At 56.2% G+C, this 27,275-nt stretch overlaps 2 protein-coding genes across 7 annotated transcripts in view; both read right to left on the reverse strand.

The window, feature by feature from the left end:
• Positions 1-21,683, reverse strand: part of TEAD3 (TEA domain transcription factor 3) — a 24,878-nt gene extending 3,195 nt beyond the window's left edge. For 2 of the 4 annotated variants that reach the window (XM_032253522.1, XM_032253521.1), the window contains exons 1-9: positions 21,480-21,683; positions 10,635-10,885; positions 8,864-8,928; positions 4,001-4,063; positions 3,748-3,810; positions 2,982-2,993; positions 1,702-1,839; positions 1,543-1,592; positions 586-647 (exon numbers count right to left, since the gene is read on the reverse strand). In XM_032253522.1, coding sequence (XP_032109413.1) covers positions 586-647; positions 1,543-1,592; positions 1,702-1,839; positions 2,982-2,993; positions 3,748-3,810; positions 4,001-4,063; positions 8,864-8,928; positions 10,635-10,641 — 460 coding nt within the window. In that variant the 5' untranslated portion in view covers positions 10,642-10,885; positions 21,480-21,683. Of the gene's footprint in view, positions 1-585; positions 648-1,542; positions 1,593-1,701; positions 1,840-2,981; positions 2,994-3,747; positions 3,811-4,000; positions 5,399-8,863; positions 8,929-10,634; positions 10,886-21,479 lie in introns of those variants that run through there. The other 2 variants (XM_032253524.1, XM_032253523.1) reach the window with 2 other exon arrangements.
• A 766-nt stretch (positions 21,684-22,449) lies between these two features.
• The window catches only part of TULP1 (TUB like protein 1), a 15,801-nt gene continuing 10,975 nt past the window's right edge, over positions 22,450-27,275 (reverse strand). Inside the window, exons 13-14 of one of the 3 annotated variants that reach the window (XM_032253529.1) lie at positions 24,541-24,712; positions 22,450-22,949 (exon numbers count right to left, since the gene is read on the reverse strand). In XM_032253529.1, coding sequence (XP_032109420.1) covers positions 22,696-22,949; positions 24,541-24,712 — 426 coding nt within the window. In that variant the 3' untranslated portion in view covers positions 22,450-22,695. Of the gene's footprint in view, positions 23,033-24,540; positions 24,713-27,275 lie in introns of all 3 variants that reach the window. The other 2 variants (XM_032253527.1, XM_032253530.1) reach the window with 2 other exon arrangements.

A 27,275-nucleotide genomic window follows, 5' to 3' on the forward strand; every position in this document is an offset into this window, starting at 1 on the left:
GTATAAATGTAGGTTTTGGAGGTGTGTACTTGTGGTCCTTACAGGGATGTGTATAAACATAGATTTTGGAGGTGTGTACTTGTGGCTGTGTACTGGCTATCAGTTTTTTTTTTTTTTTTTCTTGAGACGGAGTTTCACTCTTGTTGCCCAGGCTGGAGTGCAATGGCACAATCTCGGCTTACTGCAACCTCCACCTCCTAGGTTTAAGCGCTTCTCCTGCCTCAGGCTCCCAAGTAGCTGGGATTACAGCCCTGTGCCACCACGAGCTAATTTTTTGTATTTGGTAGAGATGGGGTTTCACCATGTTGGCCAGGCTGGTCTCGAACTGCTGACCTCAAGTGATCCACCTGCCTCAGCCTCCCAAAGTGCTGGGATTACAGGCGTGAGCTACCACGCCCACCTTGGCTATGGTTTTGTGCCAGAGATCTGGAAGCAACATTGTACAAGGTAAGGGGGCTATTCCTGGCCTGTCCCAATCTCCTACAGATGTCACCACCGTCTCCCTCCCAAAGCAAACACACATAGGCCCCAGCTCTGTGCAGAGGTGCAGGTGCCAAGGGAGAGCACTTCACGTGGGAAACTTACTGCTGAGCGTTGGCGGCAGGGGCGGCTGGATGGGGTAGGCTGGCTGTGCAAATGGCTTGATGCTGCAGACAAAAGCACAGCCTGGTGAGAGGGCTCCCTCTTCCCCACCTTCCACCTGGCCCAGACCCTCTTCCAGGACCCTATAGGAAGTCACCCAGCCTTTCTGCTGAGGCCTAGAAATGCAGGCTAAAAAGCAAACTCACAAGCTTCTTGTTTTTTTTTCCACATTTAACTTTAGTGAAATCCTACCACGTCTCCCAGCTGATCTGAGCGTTTAATGTAGCATTTCAAACCCTCCAACCCTGAAAAGCTGGTCCTTATGCTGAGGGTGTGTCTTTTGATGAAAGTTGTTTTAAGAGTCAGCACACTTGACCACCTGACTGATTAACTGTGAGGCTGCCTCAGAAACTGAGTGAAAAGTAAATGAAGGGACAGGTGACAAGTGGATGCATGCTAATGAGAGAACGCACAGGTGAGCAGCCAGCACATCAGCTCTCCTGCTGCACTCTCCAGCCCTCTATTTTGTTTGTTTTTTAGAGACAGGGTCTCCCTCTGTTGCCTAGGCTGGAGTGGCAGTGGTGCAATCAAAGCTCACTACAGCCTGGAACTCTGAACTCCTGAGCTCAAGCAATCTTAGCCTGCCTCAGCCTCCCAAGTAGCTAAGACTACCCAGGCACGCACCACCACGCCCAGCTAATTTTTTTTTTTTTTTTTTTTTGAGAGAGCAGATCTTGCCATTTTGCCCAGGGTGATCTTGAACTCCTGGCCTCAAGTGATCCTCCCACCTCGGGCTCCCAAAGTGCTAGGATTGATGACAGGTGTGAGCCACCACCCAGCCTGCATCTCTCTATTTTCGAATTAAAACTTTGCTCAGCTGTTGCTGGAGCTCAAATGGGATGGAAGCATCGTGTGGCTACCAGGAGGAACAGGGCATGGGATGTTGAGTCCAATACTCACTCCTGAGAAGGTCCAGGCTGCTGTCCCAGGAGAGGGGGGCTGCTCCAGAACTGCAGGGATGAGACAAGGCCCAGCGGCCCCTCAGCATCCACGAACCCCTTGAAAGCCCATCCTTTATGACACACCCTGACACCAGCCCACCGCCTGTGACCCATGTACCCGAGAGGAAGTGGAGAAGACGGCCTGGGGCAGAGGGGAGGGTGGGCTGAACTTGTTTTGCAGGACACTGGCAGAGACGATCTGGGCAGAGGACATGGATGCCATGCTCTGAAGGGCTTTGTCCTTGGAGACCTGGTCCTGGGGAGAGGGGGCTGCATGAGGCCAGGGCCAGGCCGGATGGGGTCAGGGCTTGCTTTAGGGCCCCCTCCCAGAACCTGGGCAGAGTCCAAAGCACTAGGATGACAGATGTTCCTCAAGGTCCAGGCCTGGATTCCAGCCCCAGCTCTGCTGTGTGGTCTTGGGAGAATCTCTGCACCTTCTTGGCCTCAGTCCCCCAAGTGCCCCTCACCTCTGACCACAATCCATGGTAAGAAATTATTTTATTTTATTCCAAAGGCCAATATATATCAAGATATTTCCTCTTACTAACATGTCCAGTACTCTCCTATTTTCTGTGTCATCAGTGGTTCTCAAAATACGGTCCCTGGACTAACATACCAGCATCACCTGGAAGCACGTTAGAAATGTACATTTTTATTTAAAAAAAAATTTTATTTGTAGAGATGGGTTCTTGCTACATTGCTCAGGCTGCTCCCAAACTCCTGGGCATGATGGATCTCTCCACCTTGGCCTCCCAAAGTGCTGGGATTACAGGCCTGAGACACTGTGCCCAACCAGAAATGTATATTTTCTGGCCCCTGCCCAGACCCACTGAATCAGAAACTCTGAGGTGAGGCCCAGAAATTTGCTTTAACAAGCCCTCCAGGTAATTCTGATGTACTCTAAGGTTTTTTGAGAACCACTGTATATCTTTTCTTTTCTTTTTTTTTTTTTTTTTTTTTAAATTTTAGACAGAGTTTCACTCTGTCGCCAGGCACCAGGCTAGAGTGCAATGGCGTGATCTTGGCTCACTGCAACCTCCGCCTCCCGGGTTCAAGCAATTCTCCTGCCTCAGCCTCCCAAGTAGCTGGGACTACAGGCGCACGCCACCACACCCAGCTAATTTTTATATTTTTAGTAGAGACGGGGGTTTCACCATGTTGGCCAGAATGGTCTCGATTTCTTGACCTTGTGATCCGCCCTCTTCAGCCTCCCAAAGTGCTGCAATTACAGGCGTGAGCCACCGCGCCTGGCTGTATTTCACCTTTTTTTTTTTTTTTTTTTTTTAAAGGAGGCTTGTGCACCTATTAAACTGGTTTCATAATCTATCATTTGAAAATCCTGTGTTAGGTGCTAAGACCCTTTCCCCTCCTCCCACCGGGGAGGGCCACGCTACTTACCAGGTTCATGGCCTGTGAGGGAGAGAGGGAAGATGGATTAGAGGACGTGCGCAGCACCAGGGCTGTGGGGTGCTTACCTCCACCCAGTGCCCATGGGTTTTAGCTTCCGAGGAGCCCAAGGAAGCTCAGCGGACCCTCCCTGTCCCCCCAGAGGGAGTGCTTGCCAGCTGGGGCAAGCCCTGGAAAGGGCAGAGTGAGGGAGAACAAGCTGGCATCCCCTGGGTTCTGGGCATGGGGGCCTGGGGGTGAGAGGCCCCGTCCAATGCACAGCTGTGGGCAGGGAGAAGAGAACACGGCCAGCATGAGGCCCTGAGAAGGGCCTTGGTCATGAACCCCACAGTCTGAGATCCGCAGCTGCAGGACAGCCAGATCTGCAAGGAACTGCCATGCCCACCTCTATAGCCCCACTGGCCAGTACCCCAGGGCCTCCTCCCTGCCCACTGAAGTCCCCATGCAGTTAGTAAGCAGCAGTCAGGAGGAAGGAGAAGAAGAAAAACAGAGAAGAGGAGAGGTGGGCCTCAGTAGCCCCTAGATGGTCTCCTTCTCCCTCACTATAGGGCTGGGGGCTCTTGTTCAGTCTCCAGGGGTTGTGGCCCTATGCAGCCTGGCAGGGCCTTGGGCTTCCTGCTGCCACTTGTGTTTCTTTCTGGACCCCCTCACAGCTTCTCAGTCCCCTGCCTGTCCCAGGCTGGAACCACAGAGCAGCGACAGGCCTGCACCTGGGAGGGTGCTGGGCAGGCCAGGCTGGGTGGTGGGGACCCCATACCTTCAGCTTGGACTGAATCTCCCGAGATTTCCGCCTGGCTAGAACCTGCAAGTGGCTAGAGACCTGTAGAGAGAAAAAGAAAGAAAGAAAAAGAACAGAAAGAGCGGAAGGAGAGGCAGGAACAGAGCTTCAGCCAGAAAAGAGGCACAGTGGGGCTGGAGAGTGGGCCAAGGAGAGGCCTGAGCTATGCAGAGATAGCGCCGCAGGTGAGGGGCCAGGAGGGCTGATGGCCCCCATCAGGCACCCAACATACCTTGATGCCAACCTGGTACTCCCGCACCTTCTTCCGAGCTAGAACCTGTATGTGGCTGGACACCTAGGGGCCGCCCCGCGCCCCGCCAGAGAGGAAAACACAGACAGTGAGGAGGAACAGCCGTGGGGTGGCCGTGGGCAAGGGACATCCCAGCCCCTCATGTCTAGGGGACTACATGTAAGTGGGGGGAACTGTTTTCTTTTTGAGACAGGGTTTATGTTGCCCGGGCTGGTCTCAAATGATCCTCGCGCCACAGCCTCCTGAGTAGCTACGACTATGGGCATGTGCCATTGTGCCCGGTTCAGACACTTCTTGAACACTGCCGATTCTGCTCTCTTCTTGGACTTGTCATGATAAGAGCACAGTGGCTTCCAGGGCCACCATGTACAGGTGCACAGGTTGTTCAATGGCCAAAGGGCACCAGTGAGGGCTGAAATCCAGCCCAAGTTCTGCTGCCCAGCTATGTGTCCTTGTACAAGGCTGTGCCTGACGCTGTCCTCCCACCAAAAAGGGTGACTTTTTCTCACTGGTGTCCTCAGAGGAGACATCTTTTTCTAATTGGCACCACAGGGGCTAGCAATTGCCATGGTGCTCCTGCTGGCTATTAGCTTATACACCAAGGCCACATCCTCCACCACGGATCTCCCCAGCACCACTTCCTGAGTCCTCCTATCACCCCCAACCACAGCCCCAGCCTATGCAACCAGGCCTGGCCCTCCTCCTGCTTTGCTCCCATAACTTTTTCCCCCAATACACCTTCTATCTGCTTGGGCTACTATATGCCAGTGTGTATATATGTACTCAGTAGGTGCTCTTAATTGCACTTCTCTGGCAATCTCCTCCTTGAAGTCTCTGTTGGCAAACTTGCGCTAATCACGGTCTGGATGTGTGTGCCCTGGGCTGTGTGCCCAGCTGACTCAACAGACCCTTGACCTTGTCAAAGATCTGACCCAGAGGCGCAGAGAACCCAAATGCCACTGTTTTCCCCGGGAAACACACAGAGCCTTGAGGCCGCTCCACACTTTCAGCATCGGCAATTGGCTTTCTTTGCAAGTTGTTTTTATCCCCACAAAGAAAGCTCCTTTTTCTTTTTAATCATAGCCTGACAGTGAGTATATATGTGATGCCACCTGTCTAGGACCCGGGTGGGTGCTCTTCACACTGCCTCACTGAGCCCAGGAATCAGACTCCTATCCAGAAAAATTACTGATCACTTCACGCTGTGACAGTAACTGATGTTTACTGAGCAGGGATACTATTGTCCTCTGCATTTACACATACTGGCCCTTGATGTTTACAGCAACATAAAAACAGGTACTAAGGCCGGGCGTGGTGTCTCACGCCTGTAATCCCAGCACTTTGGGAGGCCAAGGCAGGTGGATCACCTGAGGTCAGGGGTTCAAGACCAGCCTGACCAACATGGTGAAACCCTGTGTCTCTAAAGTACAAAAATTAGCCGGGCGTGGTGGTGCGTGCCTGTAATCCCAGCTACTTGGGAGGCTGAGGCAGAAGAATTGCTTTAACTGCAGAGGCAGAGGTTGCAGTGATCCGAGATCGTGCTATTGCACTCCAGCCTGGGCAACAGAGCAAGACTCTGTTTCAAAAACAACAACAAAAGTACGAATATCCCTGACTTAGGTTGACAAAGCTAAAGCCTGGAGAGGTTAAGGAACTTATCGAAGGTCACACGGCGGGGTGCTACAGCCGGGATTCAAACCCAGGCGGTCTCACTCCAGAGCCTACTTACTTTACCACCAAGCTATACTACCAGGACTCACTTGGACCCAGAGCCCAGAAGATTGCCTCCAAATGGCCAATTCTGTGACAGCTGAAAATCCTAACTTAATATTTAGCTCTTTTGTCCATATGGAGGCACTGTGCTTGCCATGAATTGCTACATGTATGTATCTATAAAAACCTAAAACTGCATTTCTTTGCCAAAAGTAATTTTTTTTTTTTTAGACGGAGTTTTGCTCGTTACCCAGGCTGGAGTGCAATGGCGCGATCTCGGCTCACCGCAACCTCCGCCTCCTGGGTTCAGGCAATTCTCCTGCCTCTGCCTCCTGAGTAGCTGGGATTACAGGCACGCGCCACCATGCCCAGCTGATTTTTTGTATTTTTAGTAGAGGCGGGGTTTCACCATGTTGACCAGGATGGTCTTGATCGCTTGACCTTGTGATCCACCCGCCTCGGCCTCTCAAAGTGCTGGGATTACAGGCGTGAGCCACCGCGCCCGGCCTTTTTTTTTTTTTTTTTTTTTGAGACAGAGCCTCGCTCTGTTGCCCAGGCTGCAGTGACACGATCTTGGCTCATTGCAACCTCTGCCTGCTGGGTTCTAACGATTCTCCTGCCTCAGCCTCCCAAGTAGCTGGGATTACAAGTGCACGCCACTGTGCCCAACTTTTTGTATTTTTTTGTAGAGATGGGGTTTCACCGTGTTGGCCAGGCTGGTCTCGAACTCCTATCCCAAATAACCCACCCACCTAGGCCTCTCAAAGTACTGGGATTACAAGAAAAAAGTAAATTTTTTCCCCCCACAAAAAAACCCTTGGGGAAAAAAAAAAAAAAAAAGCAAATTTTAAAAGAACCAAAAAAAGAAACCATGTCAGTGGTTGCTCTTTGTAACACATAAAGACATGGCTTGTCCTCAGAACCAGAGGACAGGTCCCCTTACGCTGGGATCTAAAAACCCAGAGTTCTAAGAGAGTAAAGACAGGGGGAGTTCCATCCTTGTACCTTATGCTGTTACGATAAAAGCAGTGGTTTCCAAAATTCTGAGCTTGTCAACAGCTGGTTTGTAAAAGCTCATTTTCTGGGCAGCCCTCTCAAGATGCTGGGCAGAAGCAGGTGTGATGGGGGACCCTGAGTTCAGAGGCTGGGATGTGCCCCACCTCTGCAGCCCACCCTGGCCTCAGTTCAAAGGGACCCAGCTTGGCTGGATGCGGTGACTCCTGCCTATATTCCTAGCACGTTGGGAGGCTGAGGCGGGAGGACCACTTGAGGCCAAGAGTTCAAGAACAACATGGCCAACACAGCGAGACCCCATCTCTATATTAACTTAAAAAATTCTTTTAATTTAAAAAAAAGTGACTTAGCTTAATGACGCTCAGCCCCTTCACACTCTGACTAACAGCTTCCTATGAACACCTCTTCTGGGTAGAGGAGGACCCGCTGAGAGTTTGCTTCTAAGCTCAGAACAGCTTTCTGTTTATAATAATGACCATAATAATAATAACAGCAAATTCTTCTGCAGCACTTACACTGTTCTAAGAGTCTTCATATGTTAACAAATTCAATGGCCGAGGATGCAAGGCTGGGAAGCCCACTACTCCCCACTCCCAGGAAGAACCATATTTGAACCCAAGGGTTCCAGGGAACCGGGCCCTGTGGGCTCCATGTGGTATCCCTGGTGCCTAGAACATAGCAGCAGGTCAGTCATTTGCTAAATGAATAAATTCAGTACTACATGAGCTGGGCTTAGGGAGGGTGGTTCATAAACGCTTCAATGAATGAGGGATCATTGCCGCCACTACACTGGGTAGGGAGGCTCAGAACCTTCCTTTGAGAAGGAGGTAGAACAGGGCGGACTTGTCATGGGGATCTGTGGGTCCATATCCCATCAGGACAGGAGGCTGGGAGCGTGGAGGGCAGCACTGGCCTCCACTCCTCCAGGTCCTGCCTCCAGCCTGGCCTCTCTCGCCAGCACCCCAAAGGGCAGTGAGTGGTCAGAGAGGACAGTGGGGCCGTCACTCCAATCCATTCCCTTCATGTTTCTGTCTGTCACCACACTGCCACCTTCCCTGGACCAGAAGCCACAATTGTCTCTTACATCGTCATTTTTCTCCATTTCCACCACCACTACCCTCAGCCCAGACGCTGGCACTGTTGATCTAGGCCTTTGCTGGTGCCCCTGAGGGCCAGCCTCCCTGTCTCCACCCAGCCCTCTCGAATCTATCGACCAGGCTGCTTGAGGGCCTGTGTTCCTCAGCAGCTGCCACCTGCCACTCCCCGCTCCATACCCTCCCGTGGCCTAGCGCTGCCCCTTGGGGAACTTGTCGCCCATGTCTCTGCGGAGTGTGCCCTAGCCCAGCAGTCCCCACCCTCCCTCCGCCACACCACCCTGCCCACCAGCACAGCTCTTTCCTGACTGGGGGCCTCGAGGAAGTTACTTAACTTCCCTATGCATCAGTTTCCTCATCGTAAAAAAAAGAGATAATTACTGTACCTATCTAATATGGTTGCTGAGAGGATTAAATAAATTAACTTAAAGGAAGCGCTGTATGGGTTTACCATGATTATTAGTTGTATATCCAACTTCCTCACCCTGGAAGGAAGGGCCCTCTCCCTTTTCTCTGTCTGGCTAACTCCCACTCCTTCTTAAAAATACATCCCGAGTGTCACCTCCTCCAGGAAGCCTTCCCAGTTCTGTCTCCCCCCTCCCCCAGCCCTGTCAGGTTTAGCTGCTTATCCCACAGTGCCCTGCACCCACCCTCTCTCAGCCATGCCACCCTGCTCTGTACCAGTCCGTCTGACCATCTGGCTCCCTGGCTGGTCAGCGAGCCACTCAAGGCAGGGACCATGTAGCAGCCACAAAGCCCTATGGGCTTATCTGTGGTCCCTGACCAAAGCCCTGGGCCGGGTAGTGGGTCCATCTCTCCAAGAGAAGTGGGAAGGGTGAATGGACTGCTTAGGGGTGGGAGGGGGTGAAGTCGAGGGGTAAGGGGAGCATGATGAGGCCAGGAGGGTGGTAGGCCAGGCCAGGGGCAGCCTTGAGGAGGTGGGCAGGGTAGGGGGCAAGGGGTTGACCAGGACAGCTGAGACAAAGTGTGTGGGTGGCGGGCCCGGCGTAAACCGTCTCTCTACCTGTTTTCTCGTCCGAGTCTTCCCCGTCCTCAGTTTAATATAGCGTGCAATCAACTCATTTCGACCTAGATTGGAGTGAGAGAAAAAATGAGGAGTGGGCAAAGGGTGGAGCCAAAGGCTGGAGACGCTACCCCACCGGGAGGCCACTCCAGGACCCTCCCCAAAACCCTGCTCTTCTGTTCCCCACTCTCTTCACTCCAAGCTGCATGCACAGGGCAGGCAAAGGTGACTAGGGAGTCCCAGCTACATCCCACCACCTCCAGGCCCTAGAGGGGCTGCTCTTCAGGGAAAGGGTGCGTGAGGGGCTGCAAGGTAGGAGGAAGGAGGGCCGAGCAGCACTAAGCACCCTCACACGCTTCCTTGCAGACAGACTGGGTGGCTGTGGTGCAGGTCAGCAGGAAGGTGGCCGGGTAGGGCCTGTTCTGGCTGGGCACCCCATCCTCCCAGCCCCCGTGGTGCTTCCTGCCTGTGTGACCAGCTCCAATGCTCTAGTGCATGGATTTGTAGGGGCATGTGAAGGAGCCCGCCCCAGGTGGATGTCCTGCCCTTGCTCTGTCTTTACCCTAGACAAGTTCCTTCCCTTCTCTGGTGAAAGACCAGGAAGGACAGGAAAGCAGCACGCACAGCCACAAATGTGCCTCCTACACTGGCAGCCTGTGTCAAGATGTGTCACTGAGCATGTCACCATGTCCTTGTGCCTGTCACCCACATGTCACCAGTTCCCAGTGTCTCTCCATCCTGTAAGAGCCTTGGGGTGGGGGGCTCTGTTCTGCACCACGGACCCCCAAATCCAGACACTCTGCCCCCCAGCCCCATGGCCTCCCCAGAACGGCCAAATTCTCCAAATTCCTCTCTGATGACAGAACCAGCCCCATTGCTCCTCCCTTCCCACCAGCCCCTCTCCACCCCTCTCTCCACCCTGTCTAAAAATACCCCGTGGGGCTCCCCAGCCTGGGAGGCAGCAGTGGGGGCAGACAGTACCCACCCTGTGGAAGGCGCCCTGGACCATCTGCCTGCCCCCAAGGTGGGGCTCTGGGGCTGGGGTGGGCGTGCCTATTGGGGCGTGGCCAAGGGGCATGGGGCAGCCCAGATTGCTTCCCACAGGCTCGCCCTGGGAAGGGCTGGGCCTGCCTCGCTCAGCCACGGGCTGCAGGGAGGAATGGGGGAGCTGGCCAGAAACCAGGCCCAGAAAGGTCGAGTTATCCCAAAAATGCAACTCTGGGAGAGCCCTCTCAGGGCTGGACAAGAGGGGACACTCCCTTCTGGAAGTGGGCAAGATGGCAGAGAGAAGGGCCAGCAAACACAAGGAGTGGGGAAGGGGACTGAGGAGGGAACACGTCCCCACGACCGCAACGCAGGCCTCTGTCCCCGTGCGACCTCCCACAACCCGCACTGGAGGGATCTGTGTTGGGACTGTCACCGGGCCACCTTTCCACATCCTCCTCCGGGAAGGGACCCCCTTCCGGGCCTCGCCTGGCGCAGACTGGGCTGACCCAGTTTCTCCGGCCCACTGAGTCACCTCGAAACCTCCAGGCCGGTAGCAGGGAGGAGAAGAGGAGCAGGCGGGGGTGCCGAGGTGTGGGCTGCACCCTGGTTGGGGGGCAAGCCCGGCTTGTTTATGAGCAGCGCGGAGGAGGATCCAGACACACAGGCTTGCGCGCCCAGACTCGCCCGGCCAGCGGCAGGCCTCCGGACGTCACCAAACCGGTTGGGTGAGGGGGCAGAGAGCAGGGGGAGGGGCCGCAGTCCCGCCCGCGCCCCGTGCACGCACCGTACATCTTGCCCTCGTCCGACAGGATGATCTTGCGCCGGCCGCAGGGCGGGTAGATGGCCAGGGCCTCCTGGAAGCTCTGCTCGATGTCCGGGCTCCACACGCCCTCAGCATCGTTGTCCAGCCCCTTGTCCAGGCCCTCGGGCCCATCCTCCCGGGCCTCCCCGGGGCTGCTGCTGGCGTTCCAGCTGTTGGACGCTATTGTGCTGGTTGCTCTGGGCTCTGGGCCTGAGCCCACCGGGCAGCCGAGCCTAGGGAACAGACAGAGAGGGGTTGGGGCCAGGGTCCTCCTCAACCACCGCAATCTCTATCCCACAGCCGCTGGCTCTGGAGCTCAGTCCCCACACCAAGCCCACCCTAGGGGCAGGTGTTCGGGGTGGGATGAAGGTAACCAGAGGAACAACCACAGCTTGTTCAGAGCGGTGTGACCTGTGATGCACGAGCTACTTCACCTCTCTAGGCCTCAGTCCTATAAAACAAAAGGGTTTCCTTGAGGTTGTGAGAGTTAAAATTTAAATAAGCTCATGACAAAGTACCAACCACATGCCTGGCTCATAACACTCAAGAAATAGGTAATCGGCCGGGCGCAGCGGCTCACACCTGTAATACCAGCACTTTGGGAGGCAGAAGTGGGCAGATCACAAGGTCAGGAGATCGAGACCATCCTGGCCAACATGGTGAAACCCCATCTCTCCTAAAATACAAAAAAATTAGCCGGGCGTGGTGGCGCACACCTGTAATCCCAGCTTCTCAGGAGGCTGAGGCAGGAAAATCACTTGAACCTGGGAGACACAGGTTGCAGTGAGCCGAGACAGCGCCACTGCACTCCAGCCTGGACAACAGAGTGAGACTCTGTCTCAAAAAAAAAAAAAAAAAAAAAAAAAAAAGATAGGTAATCAGTAACAACAACGCTTTGCACCAACACAGCACTTTTGTAGGGAAAAGGTATTTTCATATTCATTCAAATCTCACAAAACTAGGCTGGTGCGGTGGCTCATGCCTATAATCCCAGCACTTAGGGAGCATCACTTGAGGCCAGGCGTTCGAGACCAGCCTGGCCAACATGGCAAAACCCGGTATCTACTAAAAATTAAGAAAAATTTGGCTGGGCAAGGTGGCTCATGCCTGTAATCCCAGCACTTTGGGAGGCCGAGGCAGGTGGATCATTTAAGGTCAGGAGCTCAAGACCAGCCTGACCAACATGGTGAAACCCTGTCTCTACTAAAAATATATTAAAAAATTAGTTGGATGTGGTGGTGTGCATCTGTAGTCCCAGCTACTCGGGAGGCTGAGGCAGGAAAATTGCTTGAACCCAGGAGGCGGAGGTTGCAGTGAGCCGAGATCAAGCCACTGCACTGCAACGTGGGTGACAGAGTGAGACTCCGTCTCAAAAAAAATTAGCAGGGCATGGCAGCACACTCCTGCAATCCGAGATACTCAGGAGGCTGAGACACGAAGATCACTGAACTCCAGAGGCATAGGTTGCAGTGAGTGGAGATGGAGCCACTGCATTCCAGCCTGGATGACAGAGCAGACCCTGTCTCAAAAAAGCAAAAAAACCACTAAAGCAGAGAAGGTAGGGAATGACACCCGTTATTCAGAGAGGAAAACTGAGGCTCACAAGGTCACACAGTTGCCAAAGACACCCTGAGGTGCACAGAGGGGAGTAGCAGAGGCGCAGGGCTGTGCTTCCTCAGCTCTCCCTGGCAGCTCCTCCTCTCCAGTGTCCAGATCCCCAGCCGGGGACCTCCACCCTCACTCTCATCCCAGCATCAATGCCACCCTGCTAAGGATCCCTCAGGGGACAAGGAGAGTCCCTGACCCAGGAAGGGCATCATTTCACCTTCCCCAAATCGATACTAACCAGAACCTTGCTGAGGGGGCCAATGTGGGGCAGGAACTGCCCCAGGAATTACAAAAAGGGAGCTGTCGAGGGAGCCGCTGAGAAGGTGCCTGGCCAGCAGCCTGGCTCAACGTCACCCGCCCCTCTATCCCACTTCCTGTTCCAGCACCTCCAGGCCCCACAGCAGCCTGTAAACCACCCACATGCCCGCCCCCGCCCTGGCCCATTCTCCATGTGGGCCAGGGCTCTGTAAACTGTGAGTGCCCTGAACCCACCAGGCCCATCACTCACAACCCCGAGACTCACCCCAAATCCCCTTCAGCCCCAGAACCCACATATCCAATGTATTCAGGAAACCTAAGAGCCTGTGCTGGCTGAATCCTGGGACTTAGCTCTGGGCAGCAGGGAAAGGGGAGAGGTGAAGAGGTAGGGGACCCCATCAGAAGCCAGGGAGAGAAAAATGAATTCCAGGTCCTGCTGCATGGGTGGGAGTGGACTCTGCAGAGCCACCTGTTTACTTAGGGAGGCTTGAGAGGGTCACTAGTAGAATGAGGTGGGGGAGGACTGAGGGGCCTGAATGTCAGCTAGTTATTTGGTTATTCTAAACTATTATTCAGCTAGTTAATCAGCTATTCAACTAGTTATTGTAATCATTCTAAACGATTGAGTTTAGATTTAATATTACTACTAATAACAGTATCTGCTATATGCCAGGCACTGTTCTGTGATTTCACACACATTGACTCATTTAATCCTCACAATAACCCTATGGGGCAGGTACTAGGCTTATTCCTAGTTTATAAATGAGGGAATCCAAGAAACAGAGAGGTTAAGCAACTTGCCTTAGGGCACACACAAGTTAGTGCTAGGGCTGGGTTCTGAACCCAGGTAATCTGGCTTCAGTTTTATAACCAGGAGGCTTACAGGGAGGGTGCAGAGAAACCCCACCACCTGGAGAGAAAAGAAGGTTCAGCTGTCATAGCAACCGCCCTAAGTCTGCCCAGGGGGTCCCCCTCAGCCCAAGCAGCTGCAACAACTTCAAGGACTCCCGCACGGCCCATACAGCCCTTTCTGTGATGCCTCCAGCAGGAATCTCTCTCCCATGGCCAGCCAGAAGGAGCTGTGCCCCTGACCCATCAGAGGGACAAGATGCCCTCATTCCTAGACTGTCCCTCACCCCAGGAAACTGGATCTAGAGCCCCAGCCCCCTCCTCAACGAGAGGGTAATTCTTGGAATAGAAATGTGAGGGGTAAACAAAATAAAAATAAATAAATAAGGCCTGGTACGGTGGCTCACGCCTGTAATCTCAGCACTTTGGGAGGTTGGTGGATCACCTGAGGTCGGGAGTTCGAGACCAGCCTGACCAACATGGAGAAGCCCCATCTCTATTAAAAATACAAAATTAGCTGGGACTACAGGTGGTGCATGCCTGTAGTCCCAGCTACTCAGGAGGCTGAAGTGGGAAAATCCCTTGAACCCAGGAGGCGGCAACAATACTCCGTCTCAACAATAAATAAATAAAGAAACGAAGAAATACATAAATAGGCTGGGCGAGGTGGCTCACACCTGTAATCCCAGCACTTTGGAAGGCTAAGGCAGGCAAATCACGAAGTCAGGAGTTCGAAACCAGCCTGGCCAACATGGTGAAACCCTGTCTCTACTAAAAATACAAAAATTAGCTGGGTGTGGTGGAGGGCAGCTGTAATCCCAGCTACTTGGGCAGGTGAGGCAGGAGGATCACTTGAACCCGGGAGGTGGAGGTTGTGATGAGCTGAGATCGCACCATTGAACTCCAGCCTGGGCAACAGAGCAAAACTCTGTCTCACAAAAATAAATACATAAAAATAAATAAATAAATAATGAAATGTAGGTGGTGGTGGCTACTGACTATAATCCCAGCACTCTGAAAATATCACCTGAGACCAGGAGTTCAAGACCAGCCTGGGCAACATAGTGAAACCCTTGTCTCTATTTTTAAAAATTAAATTAAAAAAGAAAAAAAAAAGTGAGGGACAGGGGTGTGCTAGCTGGGTGGGGGGTGGGGTACCTAGTGACTCCGCTGTTGGAATAGTTGGGATGCAGGCTCTGTCCGCAGGTATCAGTCTGACACTGCCACAGAGCTGTCAGAGAGGAGGGAGAAGAGTGCCTACAATGAGCTAAGACCCCTCTCACCCCCTTTCCCCTAGATCCTTCTGAAGCCTCCCTCCAAGCAGCAGGGGGCCAGGCAGCCCCAGACTTTTAAAGCAACTTTCCTGCCTCCCCCAAGTCCCTGCCACCCTCCCCTCAAGCAGGCCGTGGCCCCCCCTTCTGAGGGTGATGTCAGCCCTGTCCCGCCCCCCGCGGGAGCACTGTGGCCAAATATGGCGAACACAGCAGCAGGCTTGGGAGCTGGGACAGACTGGGGGGGCGGGGCAGGCGGCCCCTGGCTGGGACCGCTGGCAGCTGGTGAGGGGGAGGGGAGGGGGGACGGCCCAAAGGACGCGTCAAGGAGAGAATAGGACCACCGTCCCTCCCTTCCCCTGGCTCCTAGGTACAGGCAAGACTCACTTTCTAGGAACCCTCCTGGGGCAGAGGTGCCAACACGCCAAGTGGCACCCCCACACACAGCCATGCACAGGAGCACACTGTGCAGAGAGACTGTGTGAGTGCTTGGTGAACAACCACGTGAGAATGTGTACCCCCAAGCTGAGGCATACACGTGGGCAGTTGCGGGCAGGCAGCTGCCCCGGGCTGGGAGCTGGACTGGGGTCTCAGTGGAAGGAAGTCCACAGAAGGCATGAGCACTGGCTGCTCTGTTCTCCTAGAGACTCGGGTGTGCCTGCCTTCCTCTCCCGAGACCCTCTAACCGCTGGGACCCAGGCCAGGCTGAGAGAGGAGGCTATGGCCTCCTGGACAGGTGCAGGCTGGGCTGGGACAAATGTGGGACTCTGGTTTCGTGGACGGGTGGGACATCTAGAGAAGGCTGACTGAGGGCAAAAGAGCCGGCCCTGGGCTGCTAGCTGATGCTGCCCAGGTGTCTAGAAGCTCTGCCTGGCTGAGCTGTGCCATGAAGAGGGGTAGGAGAGGGAGGAGACCCACGTGAGGGTCAAGGGGAGGGAGAGGGGGCCTGAGACAGACAGGAGGGGCAGGGGAGACAGGCTGGCAGAGAGTCTTGGGCAAAGAGAAGCGGAGGTGGACCCAGAGAGAAGAGACAGGAGAGTCACTGAGTGAGACAGAAAGCCCAACCCAGTGGGGGACAGACCAGAGCCCCACAGAGTGAAGGGAGAGACCGCAGGAGTGATGTGGAGGGAGGGCGGCGGCGGGGCGGGGGTGCTAGAGAGTCAGACCGGCAGACTGACAGACAGAGGGGTGGAGGCGGAGAGAGACGGGGTGAAAGAGAGGAGGGGAGAAGAAAGATGGGGTACAGACAATGCAACCAATAGAGACCCAGAAAGCCAAAGACAAAGACCCAGAGAGACAGAGACACACAGCAGAGCGGGGTAGACCAGAAACTCAGATATGATAGGCAGTAAGGGAGATCAAGGGAGGGGCAGGCCAGGAGGGGACTGGGAGAAAGGGAAAGACAGGGACAAGAACAGAGACCCCAAGGCCAAGGCAGAACCAGAGGGAGAGAGTGACAAGGAAGGCCACTTCTGCGAGCTGGGGTCAGCCACCATCCAGGACACCCCCACTCCCGTCTCAGGGGCTCCCACCCTCCACCTCCTCCCAGAACCCCTCCCATCTGCCCCTGCAGAGGAGTCCTGTTGTACCTGTCCTGCAAACCCGCCAGCAGGCTGCAGACCCCCAGGGGACTCAGTCTGCCTTCACCCTCATCCTGATCAGCCACACCCGCTTCCCCTCTCCCAGGGCCCTCAGCCTTCCAGGCTCAGAAGGCCTCTGGGTGGAGGCAGGGATGGGGGCTAGGAGGCTGGGTGAGCAGGCTTTGGGGCCCTGGGGAAGATAAGGGGCACCTTGCTGCCCACCCCCACCCTGGGGCCAGATCTGCCAGAAGAACTGGCTGGACAGCTCCAGGGATCAGGCCAGAGCTGGGGCCCGAGGCAGAGGCCTTGGCCCCCTACCCCCACAGGCCCTGCAGCCTCCAGACCACCCAGCCTTCTACCTCCCTTTAGAGCACCCCCAGAGCCACTGCCTCAGTAGGAGGCACTGAAAAAGCCAGTCTGGGTGGGTGGGCACCTCCTGTCTTAATCCTCCCCCGGCACCAGCCCTGCTGGGAGAACAAGATGAGCTGTGACCTTCCTGGGTCTAGCAGCCAGGAGTCCACCCCGGCAGGGACCCCAGCCCCCAAAGCATTCTCACATGGAGTGAGGACATCACTCAAAATGTGGGAAGGTCAGTGAAATCAGCAGTTTCCTCCTGAATCTCTGCCCTCAAACCTGAGCTAGGCTGCAGCCAGGGGGTCAGGGATGGGGAGGGCAGTTGAAGAGGGCTAAGGAAGCCTCCCATCCCCTCTGCCTTTTCCTCCCTCTTCCCCTACCCGCCCCACAGTGGGCCAGCTGTTCTCCAGCTGCCATAAGCTCCCATCCTAGAAGTAGTCATGTTTCGGGGCAGCAGAGCGGGTAGGGATGGTATCTGCCTCCCCCACCTCCAGCCCAAGGACCCCGCAGGGACCCTGCTAAGCAGCCACACCCTGCCAGGCTGGGGAGGGATTCCCTCCTCCCTGGAACAGGGTCTCAATTTTTACAGGAGGAAGCAATTTGCAGAACCCACTCGGAGGGAGGTGGGGGCCCCTCCACTCTCTTCTCGCTTATTAATGTGTTTCCAATTTGGGAATCGAGGCTTTCTGCCCCTCCTCCCCACACTACTTGGGACAGGGGCTTTCTCAGGGAGCAGAGGAGGTTGGGATAGTCCTCCCAGGTATCCTTCGGCAAAGCTCAGCCGTTGTCACACCCCCTCTCCCTGAAGCAGTATAGCGGGTAGGAGGGTAGAGACTCAGCTCTCAAGCGCCCTGCAGAGAGAAAGCCCAGTTCCCAGACCTCCCTTCACCCTGTCCCTGAGACTGACTAGTCTCCTCATCTGGTCCTGGTCCCAGGGCGGGAAGCTCAGGTATCCAGTGGGAGACAGGCTAGGGGGGCTCCCCGGGTTTCTCAGTTACCATGCCAGACCCCTGGTGCTCTGGGTCACCCACTGGGCTCCCACCAGCCAGTCAGTCAGTGCCCCCACGAGAGCCTCGGTGTCACCTATAAACACACAGGCTTCCTCTGCGCCTCTCCTCTCGCTCGCACATACACAGCTGCGTCACAGCCACTGTCCTGCACATTCACTCTTACCTGCATCTCTCTCCTGTCAGGTTTTTAAAAAAATCTGTATTGTGATAAAATATGCGTAATATCAAGTTTACCATTTTAGCCATTTCTAAGTGTACAATTGAGTGGCATTCAGTGCATTCCTTCTTCCTGTTTTTATCAGTGTCTTTTTCGTGGTCTTCCACATAGAAGCCACATGTGTCAGGGACCACAGGCCCCCAAACGCATCCCACAGAGCCTCCTACACGCCCTGCCTGGCACAGCCCTGGGGGTATCACCTACACTACCCGAGAGTCCCAAACATGCTCAGATAGTGACCACCCACCCACAGCGCCAGGATCAGTCACGCCCCACAGTTTCTCTCACACACGGCATCGCTTTCAGGTGCTCTGTGTCACCCACACGCCACACACCATATTCACGCTCGGCACACACGTCGGATGGGGCCCGCCTTACTGGCACATACATCACATTGACACGGAGTTGGTCGTGCTGTTTTACTCACATGTAGTGTCACACGTAAGTCACACACAGACAAACCTGAGGCCATCTCACATGTGGCGTCACAACGTACAGGCCACAAGTGGTCACACCACGGCATAACACACCACACAGATCACCACTCATCCAGCTTCTCACGAACAGGCACCCGCACGCACACATACACACAGCATCACACGAGCTCGGTGTCCCTTGCATGCAGGTCACTTGAGCATCAGAGCCACACCAGTGTCATCCCCAGGCACACACAGATGACTAGGCAGCTGGCTTCCTTCATCGGCATGTCCAGGGTGATGCCCTGGCACACACAGAACGTCCCCCATGCAGGTTCTCAGGTACACAGGCAGCGCACGCCCGGACACATGAAGAGTCACTGGTTTCTCTTATGGGCGTATATATGTCACACACACGAATGTCACGAAGTCACAGTTTCTCTCCTGCAGACACCCAGCCCCGCACAAGCTGCTCTGACCAGGGTTCGCTCCCACACACATCCAGCCCCACGTAAGGCAAGTCTCACCCACACAGAATGTCCCCTACGGCTTGCACACATCCAGCGTCACACACAGTTGCACTCTCATTTCCCTCTAACACTTCCTGCCCTTTCAGGCCTGGCAGGGAGCACAGGAAACAATCAGCACTCTAGGAAACCCCAAGGACTGAGGCTTTGGGGATGTGCAGGGGGATGAACCTCTCTGGCCCTAGCCTCAACCTCCTGTGGATTGGGGAAGACAGGCAGAGTCCTCTCCCCGGCAGGGTTCTCCCTGGAGGGAAGCAGCCCCTTCTGCAGACAGCCCAGGGCTAGCACAACACCAGGAGGGGAGGGGAGGGGAGGGGAGGGAAGGCAGGACAAGGCCACAGGGACAGGGCCGAGTGTGATCTGCTGACCTCCCCAGCTCTACCCAGAGGCAGATCCTCAGGGCCACCACTGGGACCCCCCCAGCTTCTACAGCCCCCATGTGGGAAGAAGAGGCTGTGACCTCCTAGCCCCTTCATAGAAAGCTGCAGCGTTTAGACCCCAGGGCTCCTCTCCTCATCCTGAACGGGGAGGAGGAAGAGGGCAGGACCAACAATTTCCACACTGAGTCCTGGGGCCCCCAGATGTGTGTGGGAGTGGGGCAGGGGGTTGGGCCACCCAAGTGGCCTCTGAACATCCTTCGTGCCATCTAGCCTTGCCAAAACCCATGACCACTTCAGAGGCAAGATCCCCCAATCCACCAAGCCTCCCTGTCCCTTGACACCTGCTGCCCGCCACCTTTTCAGCCCTGTTCACCTGGCTGAGCTACTCCTAAGTCACCCCTTGGTTTGTCCTTGCCTTCTTCCTTGGGCCACTGGATCACTCACCCACCTCTCCAGACCCCACCAGGTTCAGGTTCCATCATGGGAGAAGGAAGGCAAGCTGGGAGACAGACTCTGGGAAGAGCTCAGAGAAAAGGGACCTGAGAAGTCATTCATTCCAAGCAGGGAAACTGAGGCCCAAAGGGGCCTGCCAAGATGCCACAACTGGCTAAAGGTCCAGCTGGCACCAGATCCCTATTTCTTGATCTCCTCTGTTGAGATGTCTCCTCTGATTTTGATATTCCTTCAATTGGCAGAATGTGCCAGAGTCTGCAAACCTTAGGGTGAGTGTGGGAGCAGGGCTCAGGACCCATGCGATGCTCCTGTACATACACTTAATACTCGGCTCTGTCCTGGCAAACACTGACCATTCTAATAAGCCATTCCCCACCCCAGATGCGCTCACTAACATTAATGATGGCTCGATCCCTAGCGGGGTGGGGGAAGACCCAAGAGCTTGGGACTCATACTGGCTCCTACCCTCTCCCTGAGGAGGGGCCATCCAGGGCCCCTGAAGTCACCCTTACTGGACAGCCTTGTCCTGGAAGATCTGTGCACTCCCTGCCCACTGGGTGAGCATAGACAGGGACCCAGAAGACCACAGAACCACATCCTTTAGGGTGTGCCCCTAGGAGAGGGGTCTTGGGGGCTGCGGCTACAGGAGTCTAGAAGGGAGGGGACATAATTCCCCCAAATCTCCAACTTTTGTGGGGAGCCTTCCCTCCTTGTCCCAGGTGGCCCCAGCACTGGGGTGGAACATGTGTACAGAGAACCAGGCCACAAAAGACTGGATACACAGCCGCCATGGGCACCAGCCCCTCTGAGCTGTGTCCAACCCCTACCCCTATACCCTGTTCTCCCGGACAACAAGTCCAGGCCTGACCTGGTTCTGCCCCTACCTGGAAAGAAGGAAGACACAGAAGGAGATAGCCCCTGAGAAGCCTGCCCCCAAGGCCTCCTTCTCCCTCCCTCACACTGAAAGAATCTCTCAGCCCTGGATCAGGGGCCCTCACCAGGAAAGTTGACAGAGCAGGGTCTCAGTGACACTGCCCCAGGGCCCAGCTAGGCTGGAAAACAGACCCAGACCAGCGCCCCCAGCCCTCCCTCCCCTGGCAGGAATAAAGGGCATGACAGACAATGTAGGGGACCTGGGTAAGAAGCGGGGGACCAGCCACCCTTAAACTTTCTCAAGTCTAAACAAGGGCTCTGAGGAAGTGTGACAAAGAAAAGGCCCCAAATCCAGACCCCTCCAAGCCAAGCTCACAGAGCTCATAGATGGAACTCTGAACCCCTCCCGACCAGGCGGCAGAACTGAAGGGAACGTGAGTCCCTGCCACTCAGGGGACACACGCCCGGGGCGCGCGGCTTTGCTCCCTCCACTATCCAGCGCAGCCGCAGGCACCGTGCGCAGAAACCGGCCTGGGCGCAGGGAGGCCGGGCCCGAGGCCTGCGTGGAGCTGAGGCCGGGCGGGCTCCGGGAGCGGGCGGGCTCCGGGAGCGCGCGGGCCGGGAGTCCAAAGGGCGGCAGGGCCCGGGATTGGGCGCCCCGGATATGAGCTCCCTGGTGGCAGGCAGGCCCTCCACACAGTGCGGCCCCCAGATCCCCGCCCGGACCCCCTAAGCGCGGACGGCGGGACAGGCGACGGCACGGGGGACACGGTCTCCCCGGCTTCCCCACCTCCCCCCGACCGACTCGTCCTCGTCGCGGGGGGGTGGGGAGGGCGGGGGGCGGGGCTTCCCGGAGAGATTTTCCCCCTTCCCTCTAAACTTCCCGGCACCCCGATCCGGGGCTCCAGCTTCGGCTGGACAATAGCTCGGGGACCCAGTCCCCCTCGAGTGTCGCTCCCCCAGCCAGACCAGCCGACCAACCAAACCACCTCTCCCGAGCCGGGCCTCCTCCCGGCGTCCGCCCGGCTTACCTGGTCCGAGCTCGCGGGGGCGCTCCGGCCAGGCCGCTCCGCCGGGCCCGAGGGAGCCTCGAGGGGGGCCGGGGAAGGGGGGTCGTGGGGAGGGGGCTGGCCGGAATGTGCGGAATGAGCCGGGCTGGAGCGGGAGGCGCTGGGCGCGGAGGAGGGAGCGAGCGGGACGGAAAGTTTGTGTTGAGGAGCCGGGGCGGGGGTGGGGGCTGCGGGAAGGAGGGGGCGGGGCGCGCAGGGGGCGGTGCTGGCCGGGAAGGGCGGGGCTGTCCAGCCAGGCTCGGGCCGCCCACCCCAGGGCCTCGCGACCCGGCCACCCCGGCCTGCGCGCCTGGGCGCCCCGCTCCTCGCCCACCCGTGCGGCGCTGCCTTCCTCCCCCAGCTCGCCGGGCCTCGCCCGGCTCCCGGGTACCCGCCGGAATTTGGGGCTCAGGCCTGGGGCGGGGCCGAGGGCGGGGCTCCCGTCTCGTGGGCAGGGCTCCCGTCGGTGCAGGGGCCGTGGGTGCCGCGTCACGAAGAGCCCGGCGGAGCCGGAGCGCGCTGGCCCCGGGGCTCCGGGCCCCTCTACCCCAGTCCCGAGCCGCCGAGACCGAGCGCCCCTCCCGCTCGCGGGCCTGCCCCCCACTCCCGGGGCCCCAGACCCGGCTCCGCCCTGGCGGCTGCGTCCGCCCTGCCAGGACCCGGTTTGTCTGGTTCTCCCCGAGTGGCTCGTTTCTCGAATTTCTTCTCCCTTTCTCCCTCTTCCCCGACCTCCGGGGCCCTCCCTCTCGCCCTGGCTCCCCGGGCCCCCACGGGGGCGTCTCGACGCTGCGCGGCCGCCGAGTTTCGGTAGGACCCGCGACGGGCGCGGGGAGGGGACGCGGGAGCCCCGGGGCCTGGGCGGGAGTGGGGCGGGGGTTGGGGCTCCCAGCCCGCGCCTCGGACGCCTGCCGCCACCTTGTTCTCCGCACGCGCTGAGGAACCACCGCTCTGCTTGGCCAAGGACGCGGCTTTATTGGGGTGCCTGGCCCTCGTCCCCCATCACCTACCCCCTCCTCCTAGCCTGCCCCAGCTCCTCGGAGCCCTAGCGCGGTCCCGGGGAGAGGGGAGGTTAAAACAATACTGACTACTGCTCCCGGACAGGAAGTGACTGGGGCGCGGGAGGAGGGGGGCGCCGCGGTGCAGGCGAGCTCCGAGACCAGATGTGCGGCTCCAGCTCCAGATGTTCTTCATCTCCGTCCTACCCGCCGTCCGTCCGGGCTCCTCCTGCCTCGGCCCGTGCCAGGCTGGGGAGCGGACGGAGATCACCGAGAGGCAGTGATGGGTCAGCCCCGACACAGGAGCAGTCTTCCGCGGGGGCTTTGCTGGAGGGACCCTGCAAGCCTCCGCTGAATCCTTTCCCCCACGCAGACGGGCTCTGGGGGCGCTGAGGGGCTGCTGGGGTCACTCGCAGGCCAGCTTCCCGTCGAAACTGGAGAGGGCGATGGCGAAGGCCTGCAGTGCGCACAGCGGGTACCGGTAGTCTAGGGTGAAGGCGTCCTCCGCCACGCGGCCGAACTGCAGCACGATATAGTCGGCTATGGACACAAGACAGGGGTGGGGGCGGCCCGAGACCTCCTTGGACCCCCATCCTGGCAGACAGTGCCCTCAACCTTGGGGGCAGTCTCTCCCTTGCCTTGGGGCTCCAACCCTCAGCCATCATCTCAGTTACTCAACACCCATCCCGTTTTCCTATCTCACTCCACACCAGCTCCATCTGGCTTCACACTCACACTGTAAGCTCCTGGGGGCAGGGACCCTGCCTTGTCTGCTGCTCCAAAGGTCATGCCGAGAGCCTGCACCTAATTAACTATAGGACCCTGTCAAATGTATCCAAGCCCAGAACTCTTCCTTCCCAACGTCGCTGTTGCTTCTGGGCACATTCTTTCCTCCTATCCCCAACCCCGAAGTCCCACCCCTTGACTGGCTCCCCCTTCCCCCCCATCCCCTCCCTCAGCTTCACTGGGCACCTCTCCCCTCTCTGGTCCAGGTTCCCAGCCCCAACCTCAGCACCTCCCCCAGCATCCACAGGAAGTTGCTAAAAATACCCCCAAACTCAGGTGGACCAGGCTCCGCCAGAAACATGATCTGGAGAGCAGTCCTACAGCCACAGGACAGGTGGCACTGGGGGCACATCCCTGGGATGCAGTTAGGGGTGGGGGGCTTGTTCAGCATTGGTCCAACCCTGGGAACCCAGAGACCTCTGGGAGAAAGGCTTCCATCCCCAAACTTCCTCACCCTAGTGGGAAGGAAGCCTTTCCCCAAGGCTTGTAACAGGGACATCTTGTTTCCCTGACTCTTCCAGTGTAGTCCTTTGACCTCACTTGAGAGAAGACAGAGTAGGCACTCAAAAATGCTTAATATTCCCTGCCCCTAAAAGGCAGCCATCTTGAAGAGGTTAAGAGCATGGCCACTGGAAATCCAGACTGTCAGCTGTACCTCCTACTAGGATGTGACAGTGGACAAGTTGCTTAACCTCTCTGTGCCTGTTGTCTGCCAAATAGTGATAACAATGGCCCTCTCCAGACGGGGATGTTGAAGGGATTTAATGATTCAGTATCTGTAAAATCCCAAGAACAGTGCTCTGCACATAGTAAGCACTGCATTAAGTTTTGTGAAATAAATTTTGAGAGCCAGTGTAACTTCCTGGAGAAGGAGCTGAGAGACTTTGGGCAAAGGGCTGCCCTCTCTGAGCCTCAGCACCCTCTTTGATCACAGAGGGGTTGGGCTGTCAGTGGTTTTCAAACTAGGAGCCCAACCCTCCCTTCAACACGATCTTATCCAGAATGTCCCTGGATATTCTGCTCTGCTCTGGCCAATGCTGGAATGGGAACCTGGAATGACGAGCCCCAAGACACCCACTAAGAATATCTGAGGCTCCTGAGAGCACAGTGTCAGTGCCACAGGAGAGCGTGACCTTGCAGGATGTCCCAGTTCCTGGGATAGAGGCTGGTACGTGTGTGTGAAGGGGTGAGGGGAGCTTGAGTGAGGGTCAGCAGGCGTCTTGGGGGTGGCGGAGAAGAGCCAGACCTGGGCTGGTACTCACGGTCATCAGCGTGGACAATCTGGAAGTTCTTGACTGAGGCCTGGGTGACCCGGCCTTGGAAGTTGAGGGTGTAGGAGCCGCTGTCGTCGTTCCAGACAGGTGGCTTGTTGTGCAGTTCGATGAGGCTCTCCAGTGTCTTGTTCTGCCAGCGCACCAGCAGGCCGTCGCTAGCCTGGGGTGCCCCAGGGGAGTAGACAGGGAGAAGACAGTTAGAGATGGCTGAGACAGCTCAGGACTGACCGGAGAAGGGGCCTGGCCATTTATGCATGCTCTTGTACGTGTGTGCAGGGGTGCGGCCTGGACATCCCCATCCATTAGGATATCTGAGAACAGGCTTGGCATCTGTGGTGTCCTTGTGGACAGGTGTACGTCCATGAGAATGGGGCTTTGTCTCTGGGATGTCAAAGCGGAGGGCTGGAAAATGGCAAGGGGCATCTATTTGGCACATAGGTGTTCCATGCCACTGGTACCCAAGGAGTCTTAGGAGACGGACACATGCCGGTACCTAATGGCAGGAGGAGCTGATCTCAGACCTACAAGGGGCACACAGTTGAGTTGGGGAGATGGACAGGTAAATTACAGTTAAGAGAAAGTATACTTGGAGGAGAGTTTCTTTTTTTTTTTTTTTTTTTGAGACGGAGTTTCACTCTTGTTACCCAGGCTGGAGTGCAATGGCGCGATCTCGGCTCACCGCAACCTCTGCCTCCTGGGTTCAGGCAATTCTCCTGCCTCAGCCTCCTGAGTAGCTGGGATTACAGGCACGCGCCACCATGCCCAGCTAATTTTTTGTAGTTTTAGTAGAGACGGGGTTTCACCATGTTGACCAGGATGGTCTCGATCTCTTGACCTCGTGATCCACCCGCCTCGGCCTCCCAAAGTGCTGGGATTACAGGCATGAGCCACCGCGCCCGGCCTGGAGGAGAGTTTCTGAAAGGAATGAGCAGGGTCTGTACGATGTGCCCTTAAGATCTTGCTTTCCTGAGTTTCCTTGTTACCTGCTCCCGTTCATGGATTAGAGTGAGTCCACTCAAGATCACCTCCTCCAAGAAGGCTTCCTGACCCCCCCCATCTGATTTAGATGTCTCAGCTCTGAGCTTCCATGACACTTTGCTCTTACCATTCCTCCCACTGCACTGTAATTGTCAGAAGAGAGACCCAAAGCAGCAATGGGCATTTCTTACTGGGCCCAAGTAAAGGCAGGAGGTGCTGCCTCTGGGGGATTTGTGTGTTTATTCCAGACATGGGAGGGGCAACTGTGGGGCCCACAGGCTGAGTGAACCCTCAACACTGAGCCTCCCATGGCTGGTTCCCTGCAGATCAGCCTGGGCTGTGACTTTCCAGCAGGGAAGGATGTGTGATCAGCTGACAGGGGTATTATCTTTCATTGTAAATGAGTAAAGTGACATCAGTCTCCTGTGAGGATGGGGCATGCAAGTCACCCAGAGTCTCTGAAATCCTGGACTCATTGGACCTGCAGTGCTAAAGAGCAGAGCACAGGACTGACACGTCTCTCCAGAACATTTCTCCATCTTAACCTGCGCCTCTCACACACGTAAAACCACCTTTGCTTTTAAAAATACAAGTCATGCCAAGGGCAGTGGCTCACACCTGTAATCCCAAGACTTTGAGAGGATGAGGCGAGAGGATCATGAGCCCAGGAGTTTGAGACCAGCCTGGGCAACAAAATGAGACCCCAGCTCTCCAAAAAACTGGCCAGGTATGATGGCATGTGCTTAGGGTCTCAGCTACATGAAAGGCTGAGGCTGAGGCAGGAAGAAGCTCTGTCTGGGGCCAGGAGGTCGAGGCTGCAGTGAGCCATGATCACACCACTGCACTCCAGCCTGGGCTAGAGTGAGACCCAGTCACAAAAAAATAAAAAGCTGGGCACGGTGCCTCATGCCTATAATCCCAGCACTTTGGGAGGCTGAGGCAGGCGGATCACTTGAGGTCAGGCGTTCAAAACCGGCCTGGCCATCGTGGTGAAACCCCATCTCTACGTAAAATACAAAAATTAGCTGGGTGTGGTGGTATGCACCTGTAATCCCAGCTACTCAGGAGGATGAGGCAGGAGAATTTCTTGAACCCAGGAGATAGAGGTTGCAGTGAACTGTGATCACGCCATTGCACTCCAACCTGGGTGACAGAGGGAGACTCTATCTCAAAAACAAAAACAGATCATGTCACTCCTCTGCTCAAAACCCTGTTGTAGCTTCCCATTTCTCTCAGAGCAAAAATCAGTTTTACAGGCCCTGTCTACCCCTTACCCTCACTTCTCTGACTTCCTCTCCCTCTAGCCACACTGGCCACCTGGCAGTACCTCCAACCCATCAGGCCTCCTCCTGCCACAGGACCTTTACACTGGCTCTTCCCTCTGCCCAGGTGCTATTCCCCCAGATACCTGCAGGCTCACTCCCTCACCCTCTCATTGAGGCCCACTCTGACAACCATATTTAATATTGAGTCTATACACACACTTGTCACCTCACTTCCCCTGTTTTGACTTTTTTTCTTTCTTTTTTTTTTTTATTGAGACGGAGTTTCGCTCTTGTTACCCAGGCTGGAGTGCAATGGCGTGATCTCGGCTCACCGCAACCTCCGCCTCCTGGGTTCAGGCAATTCTCCTGCCTCAGCCTCCTGAGTAGCTGGGATTACAGGCACGTGCCACCATGCCCAGCTAATTTTTTGTATTTTTAGTAGAGACGGGGTTTCACCATGTTGACCAGGATGGTCTCGAT

The sequence above is a fragment of the Sapajus apella genome, unplaced genomic scaffold (genome assembly GCF_009761245.1).
Source record: "Sapajus apella isolate SASKATOON/1434 unplaced genomic scaffold, GSC_monkey_1.0 scaffold83, whole genome shotgun sequence".
Lineage (NCBI taxonomy): Eukaryota > Metazoa > Chordata > Mammalia > Primates > Cebidae > Sapajus > Sapajus apella.